This window comes from Aythya marila (genome assembly GCF_965140915.1).
Source record: "Aythya marila genome assembly, chromosome: 5".
NCBI classification, from domain to species: domain Eukaryota; kingdom Metazoa; phylum Chordata; class Aves; order Anseriformes; family Anatidae; genus Aythya; species Aythya marila.
This window is the reverse complement of record NC_139046.1, coordinates 37,750,754-37,767,707: the sequence shown is the minus strand read 5'-3', so window position 1 is coordinate 37,767,707 and position 16,954 is coordinate 37,750,754. Positions and strand designations below refer to the sequence as shown.

General features: G+C 35.7%; 1 protein-coding gene across 13 annotated transcripts in view; it reads left to right on the top strand.

Moving 5' to 3' along the window:
* Positions 1–16,954, top strand: part of GPHN (gephyrin) — a 281,858-nt gene that overhangs the window by 231,130 nt on the left and 33,774 nt on the right. For all 13 annotated transcript variants that reach the window (XM_082761973.1, XM_082761966.1, XM_082761976.1 and 10 more), the window contains 4 exons: positions 1,196–1,238; positions 4,888–5,025; positions 10,683–10,775; positions 13,629–13,684. In XM_082761973.1, coding sequence (XP_082618099.1) covers positions 1,196–1,238; positions 4,888–5,025; positions 10,683–10,775; positions 13,629–13,684 — 330 coding nt within the window. The remainder of the gene's footprint in view (positions 1–1,195; positions 1,239–4,887; positions 5,026–10,682; positions 10,776–13,628; positions 13,685–16,954) is intronic.

Below are 16,954 nucleotides of genomic sequence, written 5' to 3'. Positions count from 1 at the left end.
TTTTACATTATTATTCCTCACTGAAATTTATCAATGCATCTGTCACTAAAGTAAAAAAGGGAAGGATTCAGTTCATACTCTCTTAGATGTTTGTCTTGTGAAGTTTACTTTAGCTCGTATACAGCTGGGGGTTTGTCCACATGAAGAGCTTTGTATTCAAGTGTTACCAGTTTAGACAGCTGACCTGTCGTAAGACAGACTGCTGTTCAGATTACTTGGTCTAAAAACTTGCAAGTTCAGTCTTACTATATAACATGGTGTCTTTCCAAACCTGAGAAGAAATAACAAGAGCTGATGCTTCTGTAGAGATAAAGTTCAAAATGTGTTGTGTTTACAGGACTGATACTCCTCAAAACCAGTTTTTCCAATCTGCATGGTAACTGGATGGAACTTGAAATATCCTGCATTACTAGAACATTAGACCATTGTGAATCCTCCCATTTCACTGGAGTCAGACCAATATATCTGGAATAGCACAGTGGCAACTAAGCATCTAGGAAGAGGATTTATTGAGAAACCAGTAGTCATTCTCACACAGTTACTTTTTAAAGTAGAATTGCACTGTGAAAATCATTCTGAATACAACATTTCTTTTAACCAAACAGAAACAATTAAGTAAGTTTATCTGGCTCCTGGCAGAAGCTGTTTATACAATTGTGAGTTGCCTATGCAATTTGAAGCTTATTAAATATCTTCAGAATCAGTATAATCTATGTTAACCATTTTTTAAATCTTTCTATATCATACCCGAAAATATCAGTAATGGAATTTTAAGACACGTCATAACACAGTTATGTTAGTATTTTGTCTAAGCATAAAACAGAGGACCTAGATTCAGAGTTACTGTAATTACAATTGTATAAGAAAATGTGGATTTTTTTGTTAAAATAAACTTAAGATGGAGCTTAACACATAATTTTAACCACTGTGTTCTTTGAGTTTACTCTATTAATCTGTCCTTAGGTCATTTTGTTTTTTTATTGGGGGGGAGAGGTGTTAAATTGCTTATATCAGATTCTGTCCATCAGCTAGTACCCGTCTGCTTAAACATATTTATTGCACGTAGAGTAAGGAAGAATGTTGCTGAAAATATGTAGAGCCTCTGTCTTAGATCCCAGGAGCTTGCCCATTATATCTCTGTATTTTGCATTCTTGTTAACTTCTGTAGCTCATAGACTCTGTGCTCTCTCTGCAGGTCCAGTCTAGGTGCAGCAGCAAGGAGAACATCCTCAGAGCAAGTGAGTACTGAAACTTCGTAGCTCTATTGTGAAACTAACACTGCCTACATGACAGCAAATTATAGTCAGCTGGGATGCACGTGAGTTTGCAGAAGAAATGTAATAACTTAAGACAATGAATTTCAGTCCAAAGAGAAAGTAAAAATATAAATAGCTTATACTGTTCACATATTAACTGACAGTTGCCTTTTTTTTCTTTCCATGTTGTTTTAGTAATAGGTATTTCACTCTTAACTTGAGAAACATAAGTTTTTAATCCTGTAGGCACTACAGCAGAACAATAGGAAAGGAGTTTGGTTTCTGTTTTGATTTGCCTATCATCAGAGAATTGATGATACTGAAACTACTAGCACAGTTCTCATTGAAGAATTATTAACCAGTGTGCCTTACAATGGCAGAAAAAGGCAGAAGATTCCCAAGTGTATTTTCAGTACCCAGGATATGAAGGGCTGTAGAAAAAGCAGGAGTTCCAGGCATTATACTTGTAAAGTTGTATATAAATATATTTTTCTATTTTGATTATGCAGTTTATTTTCCTGCTTACTGCTGCAGATAAAGCTTCTGAGATAGTGGTGCAGCAACCAGCACCAAATGGCTGTAGTGTAAAGGTTCTTTGCTGTCGCACGATTTCCCAGCTTTAACTGCTGTACATGTTTTTCTCTATCATCTTCCTTCATTTTTCCAACTTCTCCTTTTAAGAAAATAATATCTTACTTTATACAGACAGAAAAAAGGTTTTAGCACATTTTATATGAAATCTGCTGGACCTGCAGGAATTACATTGCCACTAAGCAGGGTTTCTTTCAGTAGTGCATATGCAGACAAAGGTTGGGGAAACAGGACATGGGTTCTCCGTCTGCCTCAAAAATGCTTTCTTTGTATTTTTCTTGTTTTTTTATGAGGTTTCTAACAAAATACACTCCTAAGAATGGAAAATGTAAGATTGCTGCTGAATCCAGGAATGCAGTTTTTCCATTACATTACATACGTTACACTTGCATCTTGCAATAGTTTAATTAGAATCATTTCTGCCTAGTTTGTGCACCAGAAAATCATCTTTAAGAGTGTGAAAAGTCTAAATATAGTTAAAATACATCTCATCAACTGTGTCTTTCTTCCTCGGTATGACAACTACTATGTTAAAGAAAGGAATTAAATCAATTAGAAGTTATTTGTGCTTCACAAATTCACAGTGCCTGCGTTTATCTTCATGTTATCTTTTAAATATTTACAAAGAGATGGTTTCAATAATTTCTTCTAGAAACTTTCTTGGAACTGGAATTAAGTCGGCAGTTTTATTTATCTCCACTTCTTCCTTTTAAAGATGGTTACCGTGTCAATGGCAAAAAATGAATTACTGAAGTCTACCACATAGCGTATTTAAACAAGCATGTGTCAGTGCTGAAAGAATTTTTGTATAGTAAGATATTACTGATTCAGCAACCTTATCATCTGAAGGAAAAAATTAGATTGCATGATTGTTTTATAAAAGCCTACGTTTAAAGTAATCATCCGGGTGGGTTTTTTGAATGTGAAGGCAAATGGGATACTGAAGAAGCTACTGCAAAGCAAAATTGTCTCATTAAAAATGATGCTTTGTATAATTTGTTAATGCTATCTTACTATAATTTATGTTGTTTTAGAAATATAATTATGAATTGCCTATAGCACTAAATAGGATAGTGCTAGATGGAAATGAGTTGAAAGCAAGTGAGTAGGGAAAAAAACGGGGAGATATTAAAGATGATCAAAAGGCTCACAGAAGGACATGAGATAAAAGTTGTCAATTAAGGAACTCAACGGGACTGAAAAATGGCAGACAGACAACTTCCAGATAATAGGAGCATGCTGAGTTTGAACTGGAAAAAGCCAAGTGAAATCAATCATTATCATCCATAAATTAGGATATATTGAATGTCTCTTAGAGTTGCAGACAGGCCTCATTACTGTCAGGAAACTGGTGGGAATGTCTTTTGCATGTAGCCAGGCATGATATCTCATGATGCTTTAATGTTGTTTTGTTGCTTATGTTGTCTGGATTGGGAAGGTGGCCAACTGCTGGTGATATTTTAGAGATTTTTTTCCATGGACTTCTCATCTTTTTTTCCGGAAATCTCTGGATTTATTCTGCAGGCCTATAGAGCCATGTCCTTAGTCCCGTTTTTTATCCCTTCCCTTTAGACCCTCTGACCTGTCAAACACAAAATCAACTAGTCTGTATGCTGAAATCCCTCTACTCTATAGTGTTGTCCTGTTTTACATGTCTCATCTCTGACATTGAATCCTAGAGATCCCTAGTAGAGATCCCCCAGTAAGTTTTATTGATCGCTATGAACCAGCCACAGTCCCCCTTAACACTCCACATTGATTGATGTCACCTGGGCTTTATCTTCATTGCTCTATTTCATTGCAGACAGACTATGCATATTTCTTGTAGATTCTTCTTGCATATCTTGATAAAGCTTTTCCTGTCAATGCATATACCTGTTGTATTTCTAGATCATCCCCTGTGGCTCTCACAAATAGCTTCTTGTAATTTTCTTAATCTTTGGCTTGTATCTTTTACTGTTGTATATGCATTACTGCAATAGTTCTATCTCTTCCATTGTTTATTTTCATTTTCAAAATCCTTCAAAGCTTGTTGTCTTCTTGTTTACTCTTTCTCAGCAAGAGAAACATGTCCTCCTTTTACTCCCATCTTAATCTTATGCTGCAAACTGACTGGAACAGGGTCCATTTTTATGTTTTGTCTGTGTGCATCATGTAGCATACTGAGATGCATTTGTGGAGCATAATAATACATAAGTAACTAGTAGTAATAATCTGTGCCAAGTCAGTAGAGTCCTTGTAGATTTCTAGGTTGCCAGTGTTGTAAAGTTATTATATTGTAAATCCTTCTTTCCAGAAGATGGAACGACAACAGCTGCTTCAAAGTACCAGCCTTTATGTGCTGACAACACTCATGCCTCTTCTCCGTTAATTTTCACCATTTGTATCTGATACAGTTGCTTATTTCACCCAGGTTTAGCCATAGCTAGAGAAGAGGTGTGATCTGTGTTTAAGATGGGATATGCAGAATCTTCTGCATATCATTAGAGTCAAAGCTGCAGCATATTAATGTTCTCTTCAAGGATATTATTGTAGATTTTGAATGGGAAAGGGAGAGAAAGAACACATAATGGAACTCAGCAGGTCCAGGGGCTGATTCAAATTACAGCTACCCACAAGAAGGCTGTGGAAGAACAGAATGAGTGAGTGAATGTCCTGAGCAGTAGGCCAGCTCACAGACCTGAGTTAACTTCAGATAACCATCCGAAGTGTTAAATACTGTATCACCTTTGAAAGGTTTCTCTTTCTGATTAACTGATACTTTTATGCTCATCAGGACTTCTGGTGCATGTTTCATGGCCAGCAAGGATATACGATTTTGTGAAGTTTTTCACTGTAAATTGCATTTTGTTTTAAGTCTCCCTTTTGATTCTAGTTGAATAAAATACCCTACCAGTGTCTGTCATAAATGCTCAATAGTGATAAGTAAATAAATTAATTTATCTCAGTGCTGGATGTATTTCAGCAAACCGGTTTAAATGAACATCACTGTTAACATCTATGCATAGCAGCATACATAAACTTGGTGCTCTCTTTGCAGGTCACAGTGCTGTTGACATTACCAAGGTAGCAAGAAGACACCGCATGTCTCCATTCCCATTGACGTCTATGGACAAGGCCTTCATCACTGTTCTGGAAATGACCCCAGTACTCGGAACAGAAATCATTAATTACAGAGGTACTTTACATATAGTTGGATTCTTTGTGAGTGGTACAGTGATTATTTCTATTTTTTACAGCCTTCTTAAGTGCTTGCCCTTTTAATAATTGTTGCAAGAGGTCTAAGAGTGACTTCTGGGAGAAACTCCTTTAGGAAATGCCAATAAGCAGAGTAGAATTCTCCTTTCAGTCAGGACAATGTGGATTGAGCTCGGTGCTGCTCCTTGAAGGAATCTGTAATGGAATTCTAATGAAATCTGTAAATACATTTTCTCATAGTCTCTGTCATATGCAACAAAGCTAAAGCCAAGAAACCACAATTTGCCTCAGTGGTTGATTTAACAATGGACTTCTGTAGATATCAACTGGCTCCAAGTTGTACTGTGATGACTCACTTTGTTCTCTCACTGTAGGAGAGTTACTTAACCCCCTTTCCAGTCTGAGATTAATGATTAAGTCTTGAAATACAAAAACATCTGATGTTGGCAGGGACAGGGAAACCTCCTTCAGAGATTCTTCCAGATTTTCCAAAGGTGAGGTGATGAACAAAAAGATGAGGTGATGAACAAAACCACACGCCTCAGGAGCCAAAATGTTCAGCATATCAGCAGATTCCAGGTAATGGAGAGTTGTTTCTGAGTTGGATATTCTGTCTTCTGTCTTGAAAGTTCAGAGATTACATGCAGCACCAAATTACATACAGCACCAAATCTTTGTGCTGCCACAAACCTCTGAGATGCCTTCATACTGACATACTGATTCAGTAAGGTGTGCATCCTTGGTAGCAAGAAACAGATCTCTGAGAAGTTACCACATATTCTGCATTCAGAATAGCACCAAAACTGGGCCAGCAAGGAATATGCATATTACACCCTGCACTTTCATAGCAGTATGCAGATTAGAATGCAGAATGCCTGAGCATAGCTATCTGACCATTTTGGATAGTTGTCAGTAGTCTGGACATGAGCATACTTAGATTTGACCCCACTACCATGTGTGCACATTCTCTACTATGCACTTGGGAAGACCAACTCCAGGCATGCTTGAAGCTCTGCTTGTAGCAGAGAAATGTGGACTGTGGACAGGCTTGATCTTGAGGTCGATTTTAGCTGACAAGTGTTGGCATGGTTTACAAATTTCTTCTGGAAGATGACTGTGAATATAGGTAAGATTCAAAATTTTAATGCCTTGCACACTACGCCTTTCATTCTTGTTATCATTTGGATCCTCATTTCTTTCTGATTTGTCTTGAGTTTCTTCTTAAAGATTACTTGCATAGTGTGTAATGGAAGTAAGGAATAGTGCTATTGTACTATAAAGCTGTTGTTCACACTACTTCTTTATTGTGGTAACATGTACTGCAAAGTATGCTGACTTTCTTAATGTTTAAGAATATGCATTCATTACTTGCAATCCAGGAATCTTCTTCACTGATGATGTAGGTTGATCATTGTATAAACATATAGAGGGAATTCAAAAAGTCTTTGGAGCCTAAGACTTCAGTAAAAGAGAGTTAGTCATCTACAAGCCCAACTGCCACTGACTTTTTACCATGAGATTTAAGTGTCTTTGCTAAGACAGTGCTTTGTGGACATCATAATGAACCACAATGTTGAGTACATTCACTTAAGAAGTGTATGTATGAAAAGTCATGTGTTACATATAAATCATAATGACTCTTAACCTACTAGGATAATAGTATATAATGCTCTTATAATGCTAAAACTGTGGTGGTGGCATTACTATTCTTTTTTACATTAAAAGAGTTTTTTGATTTTAAAACTTGTGCTGCAAAACTAAGCAAAGACATAAGGGTGGTATTGAATGTAGGGAAAAACAAGGTTTCATAACCTGTTATTTTCTCTCTCTTTTTTTTTTTTTCTTGTCCTTGATTCTGTAAATATTGACTTGTTTTATTGTCTTGTCTTCTTATCTTTCTTTTCATTTTCTCCATCTCACAATCTTTATGTTTCTTTTATGTTGTTCTTGTATTTGTGGACAGGAGCTATATTGCCCATGGAAGTTAATAAAATGTGGCTAGAAGTATTCTTCTAGGTAGACAGAAAAAATTAGCATAATCCTCACATGGTACATATACATTGATATATATATAACAATAGCATCGCTATTTATTTATATGTAAACACCAGTCTTATGCAGTCATATTTGTATCAGCAGTAGGTAGCAGCCTTTTCATATATCTGATTTGTAAACCTCTTCATTAGAACTATGGTAAAATTAGACAAAATCACAACATATGTCATGGCCTGCCACAACATGCTTTGGACAGGTTTTCACAATTTAATTTATTTTAATACATATTTTTTAAAAAGGGCTAAGTAACAATTTTGTGTTTATACTGATAATGTTACCATACAAATAACAGAGTGATGCTGTCCAGACCACATGGCCTTCAAAACGTCCTTACAGAGAAAGAATGGAAGTAATTGGTCTTGTCTAGGTGTTTGTATTCTGTATAGAGTTTGATATATTCTTATTTGTCAAAGACAATTTGATTGTTTCTGTTTTTATTCTATGACATGGGAATATGCTGTCAAGGTAAGAGAAGGCATTCTAGTACACTTTATAATTTCTTAGTAGATACTCCACTATACTTTTCGTGTTACCTGATTATAGACATAAAATTCAGGCTAATTTTAAGTCTGAAACTGCTGTAGAGATATGTACTTGTTTTAATATTCACATAATTATACCTACATGTATTAAAATATATACCAAATATTAACAAATATATATTACTTTCTATCTTTGCACTGTAGCACAAAACCATGACTTACAAATTATTTTTCAACAAGTTTACAGTTATTTAGCTTCCTTTAGGAGAAATCCTAGAGGACACAACTTTTTGATACTAGAAATTTAATTCTTGTAATCTACAGATATAAAATTCCTGGTGAGATCTCAAATCTGTTCTCTCATAACATAAAGGGGAGGATGAGTAAAGTTACCTTTTGAAACTTGGCTTTCACATTGGTAAATATATTGGTCAGTGCCTGGATAGATCATTCCCATATAAAAAAAAAATAAATAAATAAAAATTGACAGTCCTAAGGCATTTTACACAAGCGCCATAAACCAACGTCATCTCAAGCTTTTTTCCACCTGCCGTTACCCATATCTGATATGAAGCCTCCAATTAGCCTTTTATTCCAGCTAGATGCAGTTACTTAAGACAGCATGATAATGATTGTTCTTCTGTAGCTAAGAAAAGACAAAAGTTTAATTGATACTAAAAGTACAAAGCAGAGACCAATCCATACGCCTGAGGCTTTAAGCCTCAGAACAGAGCATTTTTTCTGATCTAGTCCAAGAGCCCTGTAACCTGTAGAGCTTGGGCATGCTTTTCTGCTGTTTATTTATTCTGAACTTGCCAATTGTTTTGATAGCATTGCCTTTTCATATCACACTGAAGACATAGCAGGACACTATGAAGTGGAAACAGATCTATCACCTTTAGTACAATACCTGTTGTCTCACTACTGTATCTGAGTACCAGTAGCCTGAGAAATCAAAGTTCTTCATGGAACTTAGCATTTTCACCAACTGAGCTTTAAAAAAGGTAGTAACCAAATTCAAAAAAGTAGTTTCATGTAATTCTTCATTCTGTGTTACAATCAGAAAGCTATAGGCATCTCATTGCACAGCTTGATGGTGTTAAAATATTTCAGAATATGTTTTTTGAATTACAATTAATCAAAATAAAGTCAAATAATTGTTCAAGTAAAGGAGAGTAAGGAATACTTCAGATTGTCCTTTATCTGCTCTGACTAGCTCCATTTTAAATGCCCAAGGCTCTGGCAAATAGTTCTTATATTTTTCTCTCCTTAATGACATTCACTCCCACTACAGCCTGACCATTTATTCACTTCAAATATTGCATGGCAGAATGCCAGGAACATACTGTTCAACTTTGCTCTAATTGGTGTGATTTTGCATGCAGACAAGAAGTAAAATGAAGACACAACATGCCTACTAAAATTAGAATCATCACTTTTGTACAAGATTTTGTGTGTCTATGAACAGAGGTTGTTTTCACTAAGCCTTTGAAAGCTGGAATTTCTGTGCTATAATTTGAATGTCTGTCTGCATTCTCTTTTTCAGTGAGCTTTCTGTTAGCTTCACTATTGTGTATCACAGACACACAGACACCTTAATAGCCATCACAAAGGTGCTTTTCTAGTTTTAACCAATTTTACTATCATGTTCATGGTAAATCCTATTTCAAAAATTCAACATAAATATTTGCTTCAGGCTGAATAGCTAACATTTATGAATTTGAGTGCAGCGATGTTCTCATTATTATAATTATAAATAATTGCTTATTAAATCACATTGTGTTAAGTAAAATATAATCTCCATTATAATACCACTTCAGTAGAGCTGAACATTTTCAAATCAAGTAGGTGCATTTTTTGGCAAAACTCATCCATTTGGTGTACAAAGACAGGTCCTCTGCCTTCCCAGCAAATCCAAAAGGGCATAGATTTTCTTGTCAGTCTGTAAAGCAAGAACACACTTGTTTCTTGTCTCTCATTTTTTGGCATGTCTGATAACCTATGAAGTGTGTATCTACACAAATTCACCTTGCAGAGGTACCTGGGAATCATCTCATTCCTTCATACTGTCAGATGGATTCTGCTTTCCTGTGCTACAAAGCAATCCTAATGGCCTCTATTACAAGAGGAGGTTTCCCATCTCTAGGTGATCCTGCATGGCAGGGGTGTAGGACTAAATGATCTCCGGAAGTCCCTTCCAACCTCAGCCATTCTGTGATTTTGTGATCTTCTACTTAGACATACCAGAATGAAGCCAGTCTCAGTAGTTCTGACCCTTCCTACCCCATATTGTCACAAATAAAATAAATCCCCTTTATCAGCCTCCCACCATATGAGGGGGTAAGATACATACTTTCCACTCAGTCCCACATCATACAAAAAAAAAAGTTCTTGCTGGCAAAATGCAAACAAGTAGTGCACGCTAGACCAAAGGGGAAGTAATTCATGTTGGTCTCTACAGGGAGGCAGAGCCAAATTACAGCTCATCAGTCACGGTTGCTAAGTGAAGGGAAAGAGTGTGTTTGAAACAGCTATTAAAATATTTAGAACTATTACAGCGTAAATTTACATAAATAATCCTGACACTTATGTTCACTCATCCTCCATTAAACAGAAATGTTCTCAGCAATTAGGCAAAGCTAATCAATTTATGGAAACATGTCCATGATTACCGTTTATGTTGTGTCCTCTGGGCTCATTCCATTACCTCTCGGCTTTTGCATGTAGGATTCACTTTTTGAAAGAACTTTTAAAAATACCTTAAGAGACAAATAAACAGTATTTTTTTTTTTCTGTCTGATCCCATATCAGAGCTTTTACCTGTGTGTTTGGATCCTTGTCATTCAGATCTATTGTTAACAATTTCACCATAAGCAGGAAAACAGACTTACTGAACAAATTTTTCATTGGTAGTTTCTGACTCCAGTCTTTTTTCATTTATGTAAAGGTTTTGACAGAAATCAAGAACCTGAGATCTGTTCATGAGATATATCACATACACATACATTTCATCTATCAGAGCACGCTGCTGTCACTTTGTTTTCCCTTTCACTGGTTTTGATGACATGGAGCATGGTCTTTTCTCTTTTCTCCTTTATAGATGGAATGGGCCGAGTCCTTGCTCAAGATGTATATGCAAAAGATAATCTACCACCATTTCCAGCATCTGTAAAAGATGGCTATGCTGTCAGAGGTAAAAACTCACTTTGTAGGCATGCAGTATAGTGTCTGTAAAACCACTTTACTTTTTAACATGTTGTTAGTTCACTTCCTCGCTTTATCATTCAGCAGCACTTGTATTTTGAATCCAGCAATGGCTGTTTTGCTTGAGATTTGATTCAGTTCATTTATGGAGTCATTGCTGCATACAATGCAACTGACTTAAGGAAGACGACAAAGGTGAATTCAGATCTCTTAAGTGGGTACATATGTACATGAACAAATGTACATCCATGTGTTCTCACTGATATTTACGCATGTTGCTAGTGTGTTTCTTGGAAATACAAAGTATTCAGGAGAGTAGCAGAACATCTGTTTCTGAATGACAGATTCTTCTATTTCTGTTGTTTATTTAATCAGGAATTTCCTTTTGTAGCTGTTGCTTTGCTGAACTGTCACAGATCCAGCCTTCTATTTGTGAATTGTTTCATGATTGCATTAGAGAATTTTCAAAAATACATGTCAAAATGTTCTCTTATGGAGACATCTCAAAAGAAAAACTCATTAGTGCTTGAAAAATATTGCAGTTGCTGTACGTAAATGAGTAGTGTGGTTTTAAGGAGCAAGCAAGGAGCTGTTTCCCAGGAGACCTGAATCCATCCTCTGCTTTGCCACTAGGTGCAGAATGATTTTGAGCACGTTGCTTCTCTGTGCGTCACTTTTTTTCCTTTGTAAAGTATAACTATTAATACTTACTTCAGATAGCTGAAGAAAAATTAAAATCTATATGATTGAACATTATACTAGTAGTGATGTCCTTGTGGTAGGAGTCAAATCATTGTAACACCATGTTGAAATGTGGACACAACAAGTTCCATTTGGGGGCATTAAAGTGTGGTTTTTTGTGTTTGTTTTGTTGGTTTTTTTTTTTGATACTGGCAGCTGAAACAATAGAAAGCAACTGTCCATTAAATAAACTGTCTGCAAGCCCAGGCAATGGATGTAGTCCAATAGCTTCCCCATGGACTTGATAGAAAAATTAAATTCTAGGTCTGCAAGACAGGTTTGACTGCAGCTGTCTGTCATCTATTTGTGTGAGAGACAGACAGTCCAAAATGACCAGTAATAGTGGCAAGAGTACAGATGTAGCCAGAGAAACACAGATAATATAATCCTGAGAAAAGATGCAAGGGTGAGCTCTGAGTAGCATGCTGACTGACAAGGGCCTTGGGAACAAGAGAATGCTGTCTTGCAATTTGATTACTATAAGGTAAGGGAATGCAAAAGTATTATCTCAGTAAACATGTAGAATGATCAGAATGGTCATGGACTCTATCCTCAACAACTTATGTAAAAACTAACATACAAGACCCTAATTTTAATGGTGGATTCAAACAGAGTAACAGTGTTATCATTATTGCAGATTTGTTATCTCAGGATATGAGAAACAAAGCTCGTAGACAGAGATAATAAAGAGTTAGCTTTTGGTCAGATAAATTTGTCTGCCCAAAACCTTGTCCAGTATTATTTATTCTCCAGAATAAAGTGTTATATACTTTATTCAAAGAAAAGTAATTGGAGATTCTTTCTGATTGCCTGGAAAAAAAAAAAAAAAAAAGACAAAATGTAGACAGATCTGAGATAGGCAGAGCAATATCTTCATTAAAAAAAAAAAAAGTTTCATTTAGGAAAGAGTGTAGTTAAGTTTTGATGTCATACTGTTTTATATAATTCTGTATATTTAGCAAAGAAAAAGCTAATAAATTTGATAAAAATCAAACAAAAGAGTGAAAGTTCATTTTTAAAATGAACCACTTCTCTGAACCACTTCACAAAGAAAGCAGTATTGTCAGCATCAAATGCTTAAAAATCACAAGTTGGAGATTCTTGTGTTTTAAACTGACAACTTTGGATTCTTTTTAGTTGTGTTCTGCATTCTTAGGTTATGCTTATTCGTATTTAATAGATTTTTTTCTACAACGATGAGGACTAGAAGCTTCTTTCATATTTAATGGAAATAAAGATTTTTTTATAATCTTTTGATTCTTGTGCTGAAGCCTTCAAGGAAAATAGCACTAATGCAACTTACAGTATGGCCTTTGAGGCAGGCAGAAGCTTAGACCTTGTTAGTAACAGTGCCTTTGTCGTCCCTGTAAAAATACAGATTTGACAAAATCAGATTTGACAAAATCGGAAATCCTGGAGACTTTCAATTTGTTAAATCAACAATCTCTTGTTGACTTTTAATTTGCAAAAAGGCTTCAGTAAAGGGTAGAAGGTAACCAGTTCAATATTACTTCCTAAAATTACAAAACGGGAACAGAATCCAGATTTCTAATCAGCATTCCAAATTGTATTATTATAGCCCTATTGCCCTTCAGAAAATGCCAGTCTACGTAGTCTATAACCACTGCACTTGTCCACACTTTCCTTCAAAAACAGAAATAGAGTCTAGAACCATCAATAGGGGACATAATACACTGGCAAAAAATGTGATTATCCCATGTTAGTTTCACATAGATAAAATTTCTATGTGAGGACATAGAAAAATGTCCTCACAGTGGACATTTTCATACAAGTAAGATCATAAACTCTCTTAAATCTTTGCTACTAATGTAACTGCTCCTAATCCCCTTTTTCTTGATCCCACATCACTATGAAATTTTATTTTAAAAATTCTGTGGTACTTTTAATTTTCAAAATAATAAACATAACTTAAAAGCATATTAAATCTAAAATGTTTGCAAAACTTCTATAAACTTTGTCATACTGACACTGAAGAACTGAATCTTAGATCATTCATTAGTTCTCCTGTCCTGTTCTTAATTTCTAATGCCATCATTTGTTTTGGTTCAGCCTTTACCATTTGTATTGTCCATCTTAACAGCTGCTGATGGCCCAGGGGATCGATTCATCATAGGGGAATCCCAGGCTGGTGAGCAGGTGAGTACAATTTCTTTTCTTATTTTTCTTTTTAAATGCATTTTTCTCTTGTAAGACATTGCTTTGTATTTGGACAAGCTTTCTAGTGCTCCCAAACTCAACATTAGGAAGTAGGAAGTAGGACACAGCTGCAGCAAGCCTCCTGCTGTGTGCCTTGAGACATGATTTCAAACAGCAAGGTAGTACAGTTACATAAGGAACTAACGAGGATATCCCAAAATACTTCAGAGCATTATGCTGACATGTCCTATAGGACAGCATACAGTAATGTTTTGCCCTAGTACAGTGTTAGAGTACATAAGGTTTCTAGTGGTATTACAATTCATAAACAGAGAGAAGCAAGATTTAACCTTTTCTGCTAATAGATTTTAAAAGGGACATCTGCTCAATAGCTGTTTCCACAAACTGCTTGCATATTTCACAATGACACCTGCAAATGGAAGTGTAAGAATTTTGTAAGTCTTTAAAGAAAGGTAATGGTCAGAACAATCTTGAGGAAGCCTCAGAAGCCTAGTTTGCCTCGTGTGGAAGCACAGCAGCCTGGTTTGCAGTATTGTTCTTTTTCTGTTTGTTAAATCAAAAAGAGTGTTTGTGCACTTTAGCAGATAAACGGATTGAGTTTAAGAGCAAGTGCAGGCAGCACCCATTCATTACCTGCTGTGCTGTATAAGTATTCGTAATAGACACTGATTCACTGTCAAACTCAAGACTGCATTTGATAATATTCCTATACTAAACATGGAAATCTGAAGCAAAATACATGTAGATGTATTTCAAACAGTTGTTTCAGGTTTTAGAAGTTCTGTGTTTCAAATTGTTTCTTTGTGTTTTTTTTTTTTAATGGATTTGAACTGCCTTCAAACACATAATAAACACAACATTTGACTTTGCTAATCATAGTAGATATGGAGAACTGTGAAAATATTTTTTTCTGTAGTTCTCATCCATCTTCATGAATTACAATTCAGTGCCATAGACATCACCTCAGCAATGATATGCATATAAACTTATGAAATCTGTAAAATGACTTTAAATACTCAAAAAATGTAAACTTATAAATCCAGCAATATTTTAACCTGCCTTGGATTTTTAGCCTGTCTATGTTTTCAAACATTAGTCCAGAATCCAGAAGACTGAAAGCTATTTCTACAACCCTTTATATGATCATTATAAAATGTCAGAAAACAGCTGAGCAACCTGCTGTGCTATCAATTCTATCATTATTTGCCTGTCATCAATATTCTCACTTTGCTAGTTAAAAAGAATCACAACACAGTTGCTTACAAACCGTTCTGGTGAAGCTGTGTCTAATGGGAAGAACTGCCCACAGGTCTAAGGGGTTTTAATGCCCTAATCAGTTCAGTATGTTTGTATAAAGGATGGTAGGGAAATGCAAAATTGTTTCCCTCCTATTAAATACAGGAGCTCACAAATGTGTATTTGCAGGGACAGTCTGTCCCACCAGATTAATGGGAATGGTAAGCCTCTCTGGCAAAGAACAAAAATTGGGCGGGGGGAGGCATGCAGAGAGAAAACAATTCTGGAAACACCAGAGCAAGTAAGAAAGATGAGGCTGTTGACTCTGAATAACTGGTCAGAGGTTTTCTCTTGGGCCAACACATCTTCATGTTCGTCTCCTTCCCAAGAAATGATTTATAGCTGTAGAAGTCTCCTCAGTCTCATTTCACCCTTCAGTCACTCTCAGCAGCAACATACTGCTTTTCATGTTACAGACCAATTAACTGAATGATTCACAGCAGGGAGTTCAAAATAGGTTTAGATTTGGTTCCTCCTGTAGGGAAAAAGGTTATGTAAATGCTACTTAGAGAGGAAGAAAATGGGACTGAGAACTCTAAAGCAGCCATACAGCCAAGCTAGACATTATTGTATCAATTTATAAATTCTGTATTATTTTCTTAATTCCATTTCCAGATCATCATGTTTATGTTAACAGACATTTTTTTGTTTTGCGTTGAAGAAAACTTTCAGAAACTACCCTGCTTTGGAGAGGTTAGGTCACATTTGAGAGCACTGCTCAAGAGCCATCAGCACAGACTCTGTGAAAATCGGACCATGGGGAGCAATGATTTTCTTCCTATAGACTTGAATATCTGAGTATTAGAATTTCCTGGAAGACTTTATAAAGATGGTTTTAAGAGGTGCTGCAACTAAGTGTAATATAGAATGGAAACAGACGTTCTCATCTATCTGTTAACTTGGCCCTTTTTACAGAAAGGAGCGTGGGTTGTTACAAATCCTGCAGGAGATGTGTAACGATGTGTAAGACAAAATGCCTGAGATGGGGCTATGCTCAACAGCTTATTTCTGGGTTTTATTCAGTGATTAACATAAATAGATTATCATTGATGAAGGTGAAGGGCAAATTATGTACTGCCCTATTGCAGGTAAGTATGAGATCTCAAAGGCCTTTAAAAGAGCTTCTGTGAAATCGTTGTGCATTAATATACTTTCTGAGAAGCAATCACTTCTTTATCTTCATAGCCTCTAGCATAGAAGAAGGAAACAGCCCTGCAGACTTATGCAGAAGTCTGATGCTTGTCTTTTCTTCATAAAGTTAATCTGATCAAATTCTCAAAGGACAAAAAGGAAGCAAAATATAAGAGCAACACATCTGATTACAAAAACAAATGTTATTATATCATAAATTTGCTTAAATGCTTTACATCATTACATCTCAAAGATTAACTGCCTCATCTAGTAATAAATTCCAAAAGCATGGGTATTTATGGTGCATTTAATCAGCATAAGCACTGATTTCTGGCAGAGTCCTGTATATGTATTCTTTGTGATTCTTGAGGATGAAAAACTGTATTTTAAATGGGAGAATGTTTTGTGCTAAAATACACTGGTAAAATAAAAGACTTTAATGCTTTAGTAAGATCAAAACAATATTACTTATTTGTAATGTATCTATACACTGTATGTACAACAATACGCAAAAGAGCTCCCTTATTCCATGGCATAAGCTTTGCTTTCTGCAACACTCATTTTCATAAAAGTCAAAACACCACATCGGACAAGATTATTTTCACTTAAGCTTTAAGCATGTTCAGTGTAAATGGCTGCACCTCAGCTAGTCATCCATAGCTCATTGAATAGTCTGTGGTGAAAAATACCATTTAGAAGAAAAAAAAAAAAAGTATTTGTTTTATGTCATCTGCATAAGATACCCATTTAAGGATGACTTTAGTCTTGCCAGAAAAGCACATGAACCATAGCATATGGCAACTGTGAATTTTTATTTATTTT